The 15,895-nt window shown below is 40.9% G+C and overlaps 1 protein-coding gene across 2 annotated transcripts in view; it reads left to right on the plus strand.

Annotated features, from left to right (window-relative positions):
* SUSD4 (sushi domain containing 4) overlaps positions 1-15,895 on the plus strand; it is a 154,455-nt gene that overhangs the window by 102,931 nt on the left and 35,629 nt on the right. For both annotated transcript variants that reach the window (XM_067564892.1, XM_067564893.1), the window contains exon 3: positions 12,682-12,894. In XM_067564892.1, the coding sequence (XP_067420993.1) occupies positions 12,682-12,894 (213 nt within the window). The remainder of the gene's footprint in view (positions 1-12,681; positions 12,895-15,895) is intronic.

The following is a 15,895-nucleotide window of genomic DNA, read 5'->3' on the forward strand; positions in this document are numbered from 1 at the left end:
TATAAGCCTCTGGTGTAGAAGCATTTAAATCAACCACCAGGCAGCTGTAAGGTCTTTTGGTAGCATTCTCAAAGTTTCTAGAAAGAATTGTGCCTTGCCAGGGTACATTGAATTTATCCCTGAGGTTTTTTAACAGAACCATGTACTTTGCGTTTAGATTAATTGTGCAACTCTTTTTTCCCTGACAAAATACATTCTGAACTATATACATAATGCTCAGGTTCCTGTGATGCACATACTTGGTAAAGGCTTTCTCAGTTTCATCGCTTTCACAAGCAGAGTTCATCAGATTGTCTATGATATGATGTGCCTAAGTGCCGTGTTTTGCTAAGGTTATCAAGATTACCAGGGATAAACGGCCTCCTAAATTACGGGAGCAGTTTGAAGGGTGCTTTAAGACACTAAGGCGGCTCGTCTATATCCCCTTTTAAGACAGAAAGTAAGGCTTGGAAATGTTAACTTAGAAAACCTAGCAAACTTCCCAGAAAAAATTGACAGGCTTACTCAGATTCTTAACCATTTAATAGCCTTTATTATTAACTTGCTACAACTACTTAAATTGAATCTTTCTTTTACTGATTCATTTTTATATAATTATAAACAACAAAAATTGAATACAATGATTAAATTCTAGACACAAAACTTACTAATATAACAACTAGTAACTTAAGCAATTTATTTTACCACAAATCTTGTTCCCTTATTCTCTTATAAACTTTCAAAACACATATAAGACTAAAAAAACAACTAACAATTACAAAGCTAATACAAAAAACAGATATTCCAACAATTACCATCACAATCACTCCTGGAATACAAGTAGAATTATTGCTAATTTTACATTCACATTCACTACTCACCACATACAGAGATGAACTCAGCTGCAGCAAAACAACAAATATTTTATGACCTGGTCTTTTTATTTAGAGCTCTATTTTTTAACTAGGTGGAACCTCTATTGTATTCACACCCAGGTTATTTTCATCTAGGTGGAACCTCTATAGTATTTGCACCTAGGGTATTTTCATCCAGGTGGAACCTCTATCGTATTCACACCCAGGTTATCATCCGCAGGACAAGTCCCAATGGGTTATCATCCCAATTACAACGGGCTGGAGAGAGGCAAAACGGCTGATCAGACCCTCTTGCAGGCACGATTCCGGTGTACCCCTTGGGGAGACTCCGTGGTTCTCACAACAAGGCTCTCTAATTTTTGCTTTGTCTGCACTCCAGCCTATACATCCGCCAAACCAATTATGGGCATTTTCTACGTCACTTTGTTGGTCCCTCCTTGAGGAATCCCTAGGCCAGGATTTATCCTTGACCAGGTGTAACTTGCCAATTAAAAGCTGCAGCATCTTCAAACTTCCAAATATGGGCCCGGAACTGCTAGGTTCACAAGTCCCCCTTATTTCAAGTTTAATCGGTCATTTTTCGGTCAGGCCAGGTTTCTTTGCTGCCTTTGAGTTTTCTCCCCCATGTGGCTCATAACTCATATTTTCTTATCTCAAAACTAACAACTTCCACTTATCTACTACAAAAATAACTAGAAACAACTACAAAAATAATTGGTTACAAAACCTTGAAGCACAATTAACAACTTTCAGTAGATTCTTTCATGTATCACATATAAATTGGTTACTTGTTCGTCTCTCAACATGGACTCAGGGCACACACATAATACAATGATTTTAATCTGTTATGACATGATAATCGTATTTACTTTATTGGTAGGAAAAAACTGGTCATTATCAAAAGCATTGGGCAGCTGCTCCACAAACTTGATAAAGGAATATTTACCAATAAGCTATACAGAGGCTGCCAGCAACCATATCACCACACAGTGTTCTCAGGCATAACAAACGATTTTCACTCGGCATTATCCAACACTTTTTTTATAAAGTAACTTTTTCTACGTTTGCTAGGCCCTGCGAGAATTACAGAAAAGGGGTGTTTCCACCACGTATCCATTTTCAAAAGCCATAGGGCAGGGTTTTAGAACCTTCTCTGAGGATTCTCTTGTTGTAAACAACTTTCTGTGTTTTCTTAAGGGTCTTTGTCTCTATTTGCTGCTGATTTTTGTTTCTTAAGATAGACGGCTGCTGCACCTCTATCTTTTTTGGGGTGTTCTTTCCCAGGTCCGTTCTGTAGTCCAGGACTAGATCTTTCAAATGTCAAAGTTGATCTTTTCACAGTTTGCTACATTCAGGGTAATCCCTTTGACCTTCCTCCCGACAGCTTGTACCCATGCATTTTTGGACCGACTCACACAAACTCCGTGAGATGTATTGATCTGACAGCATCTTGCTTGTTAGGTCCCCTAAATAAACATGGGGGTTCCAGTCACCCTTCGTTTTCACAAATATTACTGAGTTCCTGTCGTCACACAGGCACTGCTCTTGCAGCCTGTCTAGCAGGTTGCATAGTTCTAAGTGGACATTAGCAGTGGTGAAACAGGATGTGAAGACGTTGGTATTGCAGGAGACCGTGTAGCAGTCTTTCACGTACTTCCAAAACTGTTTCGTCGATAAATTTGCAGGATGAAACCTCATAATTGGAAAGGTACTGAAAGAGTCTCTCACGATGCTGGTGTTGGGTTGGTTTGTTCTTTGGCCAAATTTACCCCACAGAGAATTTAAAAACAGTTTAGCGATTTGGCACTTAGCAGGATTCAATGTAATCTCGTATTGGCATAAATGCATGCTTTCCTTCCGGTAGAAGTCATTAACATACTTATTTTGCTTTTCTTCATCCTTGCACCAACCAGGATACCCCGAAGTCTCTTGTTTCTGACGGAGGTGTAATTTTAGGTACTCTGACAAGATTTTATCAGATTTTTCTTCAAAATGCCAGATTTCATAGATTTTTGCCACCAGGTACCCATTTGCTACGGCTGCATTAAATTGCACTGTGCACCAAGTCCCCAGGATGGCCCTCTCCTCATCAGTATGGACGCACATCTCTTGTTGCTTGGTTTCTGCACAGGTTCGGCATAGCAAGAACATAAGTTTGCCACCCCCTCTGACAGGTAACAACGGGAAAAAGAGACCTTGTTGGGGGATACACTTTAACTTTCGCAATTCCAAAATAATTTGTGAGAGGTCCAAATTTGTCATGAATGATATCGGGGTGTTGTAAAGGGTACACTTTCGCCCCCTTGCTGCTCCGGGCTTCTTCCCCCACAAACCACACACAGATGCAGCTTCATGCTCCCACTAGTGCTCTTTATTTATAGGCTTTTCTTCCCACCACCCCTATTTACAGGTACACTCTCAGGCCAGGGGCCACTCAGTTTCAGCCTCCAGATCAGGGCAGCTCACCTCTAACTGAGGTTTCTCCCTTTCAGGCTGACCCCTTGCCCCTTCTGGCTACTTATTCTACTACCTTCCTTCCGTGAGCCTTTGGTCAGTGCCTTGAGCTCCTTCCTGCAAGCCTTTATAGGGCCTGTCTAATGAGCCTCACAGCTGCTCCTCGTTAGCCCAGTCCCTGCAGGCTCATTCAGCTGCCTCCATTCCCCTTTTAATTAGGGCTCCAGTGGCAGGGGGCTGGCTTAACCCTCAGGGCTCAGCCAGCACCTTGTCACAGGTGTCCGATAGGGTATTCTTTGGTTTTATTTACAAAAGCGTACAGGCTGGTAAAATCGTAATAGTGGATTTCATCACCGGGGTTAGGTTTGTAACAGAGACAGATAGCATTAGTCCTTCCCCAGAAAGAGCATCCCTATGCACCAGTGGCCGAGACAACTGGGCTTCGTTTAAGAAATCTGCAAGCTCCCTATATCTTTCTATCATCACCTCCCATTCGTGCTTTCAGAGAGTACTGACTACATATCTTAGTCTTTTCAGATAGTCAGTCTTGAGCTGCATCTTGTAATAAAGAAACCTGAACGTTGTCCCCATCATAGGGTTTTGTGCTTTTTCACGATAACAAGTGACGCAGCCATGGAAGAAACACCTATTAAACTCAAAGGCCGTGCTTACCCCATCAATGACGTTGTAACCGTCTAGAAAGTAGGATTCTACCTGTAACTCCTCACCCTGGAACACATGATGTATCTGTATATTTTCTGTGTGGGCGGTATACAACAGCCACCAAATGGACGGGGTTGAATATCTGTTTTTCTGCCTGTGATAGTTGTCCGGAGGGAGAATGGTACTGTGTTAAACTGTAAAAACATAAATCTGTACATAGCCATGCAGACAGATGCCAGAGTCATGTACCAGAAAGGATCTATACACAATGTTATCTCTATGAATTTATCAAGGTCTCTCTCTACAATATCTCCCGTCTCTGTCATTTTCATGATTTCTTTGTACAAGATACAGGCCCATCTCAAAATGTTGACATCCCAGTGACAATACGTGAGCTCTTTCTGCAAGTCAAAAGTCACATTTCAATTGTCCCAATACCAGTCAAGAAATTCTGCTTTCTCCCTGGGCATAGTGCCCACGTAATTTTGATTTTCTAAACTGTTAAAAAATGTGGGAAATACCCTTTGCAACCTTCAAATCCCATAACCTGCGGGAGCTTGCTAAGATTCATGGGCAAGAAAGTTAAAGAGTCTATAAAACAAACGCCCAAGGCCTTAACTTCCACACACATTAGTTTACTACTCTGAATTATCAGTTCTGTGCACATCTTTTCCTTCAATAACTGTCTAACAATGAATTACACATCATAAGTTTTGGAGTTGTGCGCTATGAATGTGTAGTCCCGGAACTTTTTGCCAGTAAAGACCTCATCAAAGGTAGAAAGACACTGCCCTTAAATTCCCAGGAATTTTCCAGCTTTAGGGACATAGCAAAAAGGTAATTGGGCACATGCAACCCTGTCTCTTGTGTGCATTCAAAAATCGTAAAAAATATACTTTTCTGATGATTTGGGCTTTTTAATGCTGTCCATAAAACACAAGTGGCTGTCTACATCACCAGTGATCAAACCCTGACACTGCTTACAGCACCTCCCTTTGCACCTTTGCCCCTTGTCCATATAAGACTGACACTTACCACATAAAGTTTTAGACAGGCAATCATCTTGTTTTTTCAATGCAGTGTCTACGTGTCCATCTAAACACTCTCTGGACCAACAATACACTCTGCAGCTAGGACACCTCAGCTGCACTCCCATACTGTCTGAGCACATCGTGATCAAGCAGAGGCGGCAACGATATCCACAAGAGTGATCAGTCATGACTGTACACCGCATGGCAAAACTCACAATTTTTCACACTGAACAACCTTTTCACATCCAGAACCCTGTACTAAGGCTCATGGTGCATCAGGATGAAAATATATTGGGGTACACTAGGCCCCCTGTTTTAAAAAAGCCCCACCCCTCTTTCCCCACATAAAGTGACACCTGTATGTTGACTTCTAAATGCTGTTCAGACACTGCTACATCGCTGAGCAGAATCTTTTTTTGATCCAACCATCCTATTTTCTCATGCAACTTTCTTACCCCGTCTAACAGTTCTGCATCTATAGGTGTACAGTTGGACAAGATGGCCAAGAGCTCATCTGCAAAACATAGATTGGTAATGTCCAATTGCCATGAGCCTCTCTATTACTCTGTAAAAATTTAGAGGCCTGATTTAAGAAATCATTAGCAGACAGGTCATCCCTAGTTCTTCTTACCGAAAACAAAGGATTGGTTAAATTACGATTCTCTAAACGTAACTGAATATAATCGTCCGGGCCTAGCCTACCGTTAACATCATTGAGAACTAACTGTATCCCCCCGTGTATAGCTTCAATGACCTGCTGAGCTGTTTTTATTCATACAAGTTTGACAAAACAAAATTCTTCACAATATACTGAACCCCTAAATCTAGGTAATTCCCATTGCCAACTTCTCACTCACTCCATAGACACATCACTGTGGAGATCTGAATCTGCATTTTCAGGGTTATTTGGGGATTCCTTTATGGGACCATAAGGTCCATCTTCTATGTCAGATGCTATTTGAGAGTCAGACTCCCAGGGGCCACCACAAGAATTATCAAGAATAAATGGGGACCCATCTAGACAGCCTTCTGGGAAATCTTCTAAAACACATTCTATGTGAGAGTCACCACCATCCCGCAGGTCGGATTCCGCTTCCCCATTCTTAAATACATCAGTTTGAGAGCCTCCACTAGGGAGCATCTCTTTTTGGTTTTTTCTCATCATCTCGTTAGCCTTTTGTGACAGACGGTGCCAAGGGCTCCTCTGAAAGGGGTGTGTGTTGGTACAACTCCCGTCTCGTGCAGGCCCTGAAGTGTCATGCTGGGCCCCTGGCTGCCTATAACGTTGCTGTTCAGGAGTTTCCCATGTGCGGCAGGGCCCAGCAACCACCCCTCCCCTCCCCCTGGACTGAGCAGGTCAGCAGTCCTGAGGCCCCTCTGTGCATGGCAGGGCTCAGAAAACAGCAGTGCAGAGCATTCCATAGTCCTGATGCCCCTTTCGGCATGGCAGGGGCTGCTGCATCCCTTCTGGTGGGCTCTGGGAGTGAGTGTCTGTCCTCTGTTGTTCCACCCTGCTCTGGACCCTCTTGGGCTTTTAACCCCCACTTCCTGCCAAGGAGTGTGCAGTGTGCATGACGGGGAGGGATCTTTCTGGACCCTGAGAAAGCTGAGAGCTCCCCCTCTGGCAAGAGGGGCAGGTACACCCCATCACACCTTTTTAAAAATTTTTACAACAATCCTGGCCCGTAACTTTTTGGCAGCCATCCATTTACCTCCAAATGTTGTCCCCCCCCCTTTTGTTTACACCTCAGCTGTTGTGTACTCTTGAAGATGCCTTTTTACCTGGGCCCCTTTCCATGACTAGTCATGCCTGGTCAGAGCCACCCTCTGGAAAACTGAAGTATTTTTCAAAGTCACCCACAAGAGGTTTTGCATTTTTGATGTAGTTTCCAGTCATCCTTTGTTTTAGAACTCCTGAGGATACAACTCCCATCAGCTTTCTGATGAAGTATCATATTTTTCCAAATCTTTTTTGAATACTGAAGAGCTGTGTCAAGCTTATTGAGGTGGAAGAATAGTTTGTAAGAATTTTCGGACACTTCATAAGGAGATACCACAGCATCACAGGAGCTTTCAGTCCTTGTTTTTTTATTTACAATCCCTAACGCGTGTGCTCCGGCTTGTGAAAATGTGTGTTTTCACTCACAGTTTTCTCAGGGCTTGGTGTGGTGTCTACTGCTGAGGAACTGGAATTGTGTTTGCATTGTTGCTTTTTACTAGAGTCTTTTGTTTTGTTCTTGGGTTTGATGTATCTGAACTTTGGACTGTCCTGATACTTCGTCTGTGCTCTTCTGCTGTTTTCTGTTGGCATTGCTGTTAAAAGTTCTTCGGCAGTTCTGTTGGAGGTGTCCCTGTAGCTCCAACTACGGCATTGTCAGGAGAGCTGCCCTTGCCTAATTAGAAGAACAGAGATGTTCCAATTTAGCGTTAAATAAAACATTTTACAAAATTCACCATAACCACAAAACTTAGCTTGACAATCTTTCTCAGCCACACCTATGTTTTTGCTTAAAATACAAAGCCACATAAACAACTAAACAAATAAGCAAAATATATTTACTTGACTTCATCCATCTGTCAGTCATGGATGCTGGTGAATTTTCCCTTTCAGCTGTCTGTTTCCTTTTTCTTTTGAGCTTGTTTACCCTCTGATTTAAGGGGGTCTCATATTTTGACCATACCATGGAGCTGATAACATTGTTATAAAATGCATGAAACGCTTGTAAACTTTTAAAAACACCAACAGTTTGCAACAAAATACTTTTCAATAAACCCACAACTATTTCTTGCATAAGCCCCTAACTCACAATTTAAACACTAAAGCCAACTTTTTAAACCATTTTAAAAGCACATGTGTATTTAAAAGCCAATTGCAGATATTCACCTTTTACCACAAGGTAAAGGGAAGCTTCTAGCACATGGTTAATCTATTTTCCACCATTTGTATTTCGGCCTTTGGGTTAAAGAACAAGCAAAATTTTAGTTAGTAGTATTACCCAAATGCATCAAACCCTCTACAACCTGTTTAATACCTGGGGTTGGGGGGGTTAAACATTTTTATTAAACAGTATTAAGCACAACTATAGTTAAAAATCAAGTTTTACTTTGCCCTGGTGAAACACAGCTTGAAGTTGCTGTTTCCATGCTAAACAGAACCCAGTAAAGACATGTATCATTATTAGTAAGGACAGCATGGACAAAGAGTAACATTATATAATATATATTTTCAGAGTTAGAAAACAAGCAACATACATTGTTTTGCGGTCCAGCAGCTGTTCAGGATAGTTTCTGTTATAAGAGAACAGTCTCCAAAAAAGCTGAAGTTTTTATACCATCCTGACTTTTTGTTTCAATCAAACTCAGTCTGTAGTTAGCAGGTTAGTAGGTTTGATTTAATCACTAAAACTCTTAATTAATAGATACTTAAGGAATTTATATACTCCTCCCCAACCTTTCCCTTTTGGGATCAAATATTACTGTAACTTCTCCTGATTGCAGGACCTTGCAGACATCAAGGAATGTCTTAGGGTGGCTTTTTTTTTTTTTTTTTTTTCCCCCATTTTAAACATGTTTCTTGCATGCTTAAAGTTTTGAAATAAAATGGATATATCAAACCATAGCAAACACCCGAAAAATACCCATAGCTTTTTAAATGTTTGAATTTTCTTACAGCAAATGCTTATTTTATAAAAATATGGTGGAGATTTCTGAACCCTTGAAACATTTCCATTGTGGGTTAGGCCCATGTTTATTTTTGTAAATATATTATTTTAAACTTGTAATGACTTTGAGTTGCTAAAAAGACTGACCCATAACTTTCAGCGAACTCCTGAGGTTTTATTTAAACTGTCCAATAGCATCTAAAAACTCCTGAGGTTTTGTTTCATTTAATATTAATCAGAGCTCAACATTCCCACTCACCCACCTCCCTTACTTTGTGTGAATGCCCATCAAACCTATTTACTGATCACTGTTCACTAATAGCTTTAACCCTGATGGTCAAATCTAGACCTAGACATACAGACTCGTTAAGGCAACAGAGTCACCTTTCAGTGAGGTGTGGTTAAATCATCAGCTCAACAGAGTGAGTCAGCTCTATTGTACTCAAACACGTCTCAAACATCCCTCTTGGATACAGAATATAGGAGCTTTTTTATTTATTTGTTTATTTTAAACACTTTTTTGTTTTGTTTTTGTTTTTCCCACAGGATTCTTCTACATACATTTCAGCTTTTTGCTGTAAATAGATCTTTTTACACAAAAACACAAAACCATTTGTATTTAAAAGACATACAGCCCCTTGAAAACAAACCAAGATGCTCCATCAAAACTTTTATCTTATTTAAGGCCACACAGACCTTCTAACAGAAACACAGACAGTCACAAAGCCCTTTTCAATAGATATTTTTATTTACAGCTACCAAGTTTTATATCGCATGTTTGTCCCCTCACCATTCTCTAACTAAATCCTTTTAGATTTCTTACAAATAGTCTTTTTCCTAAGCAGGGTTCTGTATCTTTTTGTATGGACTAGACAGTCAATATAATGTGCTAAGCAGGCATCCTCCAGTGTGGTAATTTTCTTTAAAACACTGTCAGGGTCTCGAGAGTTTTGCACAGCACTTACTTACCAGGTCACCCCTTGTGCTAAATTTTCTTGAGGTAAGCACAAACACTGCATAGCATAACCTATGGTAATAACAGCATTTAATAAGCTTTCCAAACACAGTTCACCACACAGATCCTGGAGCTTGCAGCTTATGTCCTCTGAAGTCTAAGTCACAGACATTGGCCTGGTGTGCCTCTGACATAGCCCTCACAATCTTCTAAAAGCTTCTCCCTATGACAGTGATTAAGGACAGCATAAATAGCAACACGTACAATAGACCACATGACTTTTTTACACTCACGATGTGACACTGACTCAGTTAGTTCCATGCCAAGGGTCCTCCTTAACTCCATATAGCTGTCATCCTTGGCATCCTCTACAACGATTTGTACTGACATTGAGCAAAAACAAGGCAGGCCCGATTCATCTTCGCTCTCTGATGCAACACTGTCCATGACCTCTGGGGCCTCTAGAAAGGCAATGTTGAGCTGTCTATTTTCAGAAAAGGAACAGCTGTCAGCCCCCCACTGTTTGGTTTTTTTAGATTTACACATCCCCCAGTCGGTTTCTAAGCCCATTACATCCCATCCTCAACTGTCATTTCTTATTGTTCATTTACCTGCACAGCATCTCCTCCATTCACCTTGTCTGCCAGTGATGACAAGAGGCCATAATGCTCATTGGATTGCCTCACGAGCGCTCAGGTCTTGGGTTCTGGCATATCCATCAACGGCTGGGCCAAAGGTCTCCCCTTGATCGCTCCCTCCTCCTTGGAACTGTCGCTGATGTAGCACTTTCTCCGCAGGCAGGCCAAGGCCCTCGGAGTTAAAACAAGTTCCAAAGATCTCACAGGGTGAAGATCATGGTGAAGGAGTCCAAGTTTTCTCTCAGGGTTTCCATTATTTCTGAAACTCGCGTTCTTGAAACAAGATGGGTTCTTTCATGCAGTGCTGGGATTTCCGGGGGCAGTGCTACTGGCCAGCCAATCATTGAACTCCAGAGATTGTGGGCAGGTTCCGGCCTACACTCTCACGCTACATCTATTCAGATTGGTACACATTTCTCTTCTGGGACGGCCTAAGGGAGGTGAAACCCACTCTGATTGGTAGAGGATGGTGGGGGGACTTCTCAGAGGGGTTACATGGCCGTTTTCCGTCCCGGCATATTTTCCTTAAATCCGCTCTTGGGACGGTCCTAAAGGTTGTCTCGACAGGTTATGGATCCCCCAGAATCAATAATCAGTCAGTTGGATAATACAACAAAATTTTATTAAGGAATATGGGGTACACGCTGTAATACTTAATACGTAGCTTAAATGATTATCATATAAAGTAGGCAGAGAAACAGGCAAAGCAGTTACTTTTTATATCTCACCACTAGGCACAGAAGGAGTCGCATGTCGTTCGATACGGGCCGGCTTTCATGTTTCGCGCTCAGAGTACGGGAACGGGAGAAGCAGGGCAGTCCAGGTGATCAGGCTGGCGAACGCTTTCTCAATTTGGGCATGGGGCGTACCCCTTTTTATACTAGAGAATGCATCACAAGTTTGGTAGCTCTGGATTGGGGGAGGGATATACATTAGTACGTGCCAGACTATGACGAGGCCTGTGGCCTTGGGTGAAGCTGTTATGGCACTGGATACATAGCCCGTTATCTGTGGGCTAGAAAGATACTGGGGTGCGTAGGCGGTTTTCTTATAGCAGCATAACAACTAAATGCTGTAAACAACAGATGCAGCCTAATAAGGTCAGGTCACGGTTTTACTGTTGGCACCGAGTGGGCGGGGGGTGAGGGGTGGGCATATGCTGGGAATTCTGCTGCAACAAAGGTCTGAAATCCACTCCGATTGGTAGAAGGCAGCAGTAGTTCTCAGAGGGGTCACATGACCCTCTTCACCTACCCCCCCCCAATTGGTCAATCCACTCTCGGGGAGGTCCTATGGGGATGAAACCGGCTTCGATTGGTGGAGGGTGGTGGGAGGAGTTCTTAGAGGGGGTCACGTGACCCAGTTCCAGATGGGTCACTCTGCCCCAGAATTTCTCCCAATTGGTCAAATCTGCTCCTGGAGGTGGTCCTATGGAAGTGAAACCCACCCGGATTGGTGAAGGGCAGAATTCTTAAAGGGGTCACATGCCACTCCCTTGCTTCTGGTAGGTTTCTATCTTGTCCTGGAAGTAATACCCTTGGGGGTGGGTCTTAAGGTAACAGGTGAGTGGACCCTGACAGGTCGGGGCGGAGCCAACATTTACTTGATGATAGGCCCCTTGTACTACTCTTTTCTTTTAAAATCAAAACATTAAAGCTATAGTTTGATGGTCTTCACATTTTCCAGGCATCTCTCCCACTGGCTGATTGCTCCCCTGCTGATCATGTTGCAGAGCTGTTTCCTTTTTCAATATGCTGTACATGTTCAGTACAACACTAAACCTTTGTTGTTTTTTATCATAAAAAAGCAACATTTTGCATAAAATACATTATATACTATAGACTAAAAGACACTATATAAGTGAGCTTGATAAAGTACTACACACATTTTACAAATGTGATTTCTAGCTTTTTGTTTGTTGTTTAGTAGTTCTCTGGAAGAAAATGTCTTAACATAGTCCCTCCTGCTGTTAGCTCCTGCTAGTGGTCCTCCAGAAGGCTTTTACCAATATTTGAACTGACCCACAAGCCAGCTTCATAGTGGGATCTCATCCACCCAATGTAAAATATCACTTTCCCCTATGTACTGGTATTCCCCAAAATGTCCATCCTGCCCCCCAGCCAACTCAGCTCCTAGACTGGCTCCTGATTCCTTGGGTGGCAGCTAGACTTCATGCCCATTATGCTTTCTCTTTTGTTCTCCCCATTTCTCTTTTACTGTTTCTTCCTCTCTATTTTACTGTCTCTTTCCTTTGGCTCTTCCAAATAACTCCCCTTCCCCCTGCTGTCCTCCACTATATCACTGTCCTCCACTGGTTGTTGCTGTTCTCCAGAGCCTGTCAACATGGTGAATCCTGGAAAAAGGAAGACTGCAACTATTTGAGTAATAAATTAACATAATTGACTTACGTGTTTATTGACATAGGGTTTGACGACCTCCGTGCTTGTGCTAATCCCGGAGTCCCTGAACATGGATACAGGACACCCAGTGCAGGTGTTTTCTTTGAAAGCGCTGTAGTTCGGCTTCACTGTCAAGAAGGATACAGGCTTAAGGGTCCTTCAAAAAAACTTTGTGTGAGACATTTTAATGGCTCCTTGAGCTGGAAACCAAGTGATAAACCTGTGTGCCTACAAGAAGGTAAGTCAATTTTGTTTAAACATTTCACGCACATCAGTGTTGATCACTTACCTACATACCATTATGTCTCCATGCAGAGTGCAAAAGTCTGGAACCCATTTCATACGATTATATTCAATATGTGTTTTAATTTCTGAATTAAATTTTTATCCAGATAAATTAGTTAGCGCACGCGGCTGTGTGTATTATCTGAACAGGAACAGGGGAAGTAAATGAATCCTAGCCATGAATGTAATAATGTCCAATTGATTTAGCACTGCTTTTGTCAAAACAGAAAGAGAGAGAGAATACTACTACTGATTACAATAACATTATTTATTACTATACTGTCCACTTAGTGCTCCTTTCTGTAATATCGTACCATGAAAATATAATTCTTTTCTAATGGTAACAAAGATATACGTTAATCAGAGACTTACATCAATTATTATTTATTTCATGTACATTGTTCAGAATTAGTTGGAGGATGAAACAGATATGGCAAGCAGTAATTTATTGCACTGTAAATATTTACTTTTAAGTAATTCAGACATTCATGGGGTAAAACAACTTGATTTTTGTTATAAGTAAATATGGTCTGTTTAAAAATGTATCTGGTTTTAAGTATTTGGGACACTAAGTTACCTTTTCTTCTAAGATGTTTGCGATTTGATAGCCCAATCTTTTAAACTTGTTATTTTTTTTGTCAACTTGTTATTTTATTACATTGCCTATAACAGTTTTATCTTCTCTTAGTATCCAGGAATAGATGGATGTTTTTGTTTTTTTGCTCACCCACACAGAGAACAAACAATACTGTTATCCCGTTTTGACCTGAAATGCTAGTCAAAGTTCAGGACCCTAGGGATGTTTCAGTTGGGATGGAAATTAACTTTAACATTAACTTTGGCCAAAAATGTGTCCAAGTAGTGCGTACTGTTCATTTCACCAAGTATATTAAAAGTATCACTTCTTTCTACGATTGATTTATTTTTGTTCAGCAGAGATACTATAATCAAGAGACATAAAAAGTGTCAGCGGATTTAGTGTGAATGCTTTACCTCTGTGGAACTTGATAAATAACATTTGGCTGGGAGAGTTCTCTCTTCACTATGTTAAAAACTGTGGGGCAGATGTTCAGCTGGTGGAGTCATGCTGATTTACTCCAGTTGAGCAACTGGTCCTGCATATCTGAGAAGAATTTTTCTTTGTTTTTCCCCCCCCAACTGTACCTGTTATGTTTTAGGGCCTGCTTTTGCTTCCATTAAAATCAGTAGCAAATTACCATTAATTAATGAGAGCAGGGTCAAATTTTACTTGCCAAGAGTCCCTTGACAAACAAGAGGATAAAATACCTTTACCTAGATCTGCATGAGGGTGTAGACCTGACTCAAAAGAAACAATTGAGGCTACATGGACTATAGAGACTTGTATTACACAGGTCAGTATGGCCATTTGAGTAAGACTTAGCCCAACGTGTACAGTAACTGTAAATATATCATGAGGAAAAAACCTTTTTATATTTTGTCAGTTGAGTTATGAATCATATGTTCTAAGCTGAAAAGTACAGAGGCCCATGGGTTTGGATGTAAAATTGTTTCATGGCAGCATGTTCCTTCTGAATCACAATAAGTGAATCCTTTGCAGCCACAGTCTCTTCTTGGTACTTTTTCTTTCAGTAAATCTCAATAGTATTTGTTTGTTTTGTTTTGTTTTGTTTTAATTTTTAACAGGGTGACATGAGAGTTTTACTCTGTTCTTTTCCACTGCAAAGAAGAAACTTACCACCTAAAATTACCAGGACAATTCAATCCCATTTTGCTGCTTCTGAAAGAGACTTTTTCTATTGTACAGTGCTTTGCACATTTCATGCTATGGCAGAAATAATCCTGTAGATATGGCCCAGTAAAATAGCAGTAACTTTTTTGTTTTACTTTACTGTTTTATCACCAGTGAAATAGTTACAAAGAAAAAATCTGCCACATTTTTAACAGCATATTTGTGTAATATGCACACACTTACATATTCCTATCACCTGGCATTGACATCCATATTCTTTATTCAAATGAGTGTTAGTGAAAAAGTGAAAATGGAATGACAGTGGAAACACTTATGTTTAAAATGAGCAATAAAATGAGAGAAAGAAGATGGCACTTATTTTCTGTTAAACATTGCTAAGTGTTTGCTTGGGGAGCTCTTCTGCATATCTCTGAGACAGTACATGTATCACTTGTTGCAACCGTTACACTAAGCACTAATAAGTTTTATTGTGTACACAAAAGTCAGTCTATTAGAATCCATGGGTGAAATTCTGCCCCCATGGAAGTCAATGGTAAAACTCCCAGTAAGTTCAATGGAGTCAAGATTTCACCCCATGTGCAGGAGATGGTAATGCCCAGCAAACTCACAGGAGACGATCATTAACTTGCAGCATTGGGCCCTTAAATAGGAATGCCAGTGAAAGCCTTCATCCAGAAACACTTAAGTATAAGTTTAACTGTAAACAGGTGGCTACTCATCTGTTTAGAGTTAAGCATGTGCTTAAGTGCTTTTTTGGATTAGGGCCCAAGAGAGTAAGGCCCTGATTCAGGAAAGCAGTTAAACACGTGTAAATACTTGACTGGTTAGGGATGCTTTCCTGAATTGAGGTCTAAATATTGTAGTATAAAAAATCATAGAATTTAGCAATAGAAAAGAATGATTTATTTTAGATCATAATAGTTCATCCCCCTGCCATTGCATAATAGACTCCCTGATTCAGAAAAGCACTTAAGCACATGCCTGACTTTTATCAATAGGATTTAAGCAGCTGTATAATACTTTCCTGAATTGTGCCCTTAGTCACCAGACAGGAGACTTTGTAGATTGATGAGCAGTGTAGTAGCATGGGATATCTGGAATGTATTTGGAGTTGTAACACCTTTTTGGGTTCTCATGGCACCTGTCAGAGGTTTAGTGACTTGCAAAAAAGTTTTCATCAGACATTTTCTTCTTTAGTGATATGTGTAGAAATCTAGAGCAA

This window comes from Emydura macquarii, unplaced genomic scaffold (genome assembly GCF_026122565.2).
Source record: "Emydura macquarii macquarii isolate MOO-44397 ecotype Brisbane River unplaced genomic scaffold, CSIRO-AGI_Emac_v2 contig_2676, whole genome shotgun sequence".
NCBI classification, from domain to species: domain Eukaryota; kingdom Metazoa; phylum Chordata; order Testudines; family Chelidae; genus Emydura; species Emydura macquarii.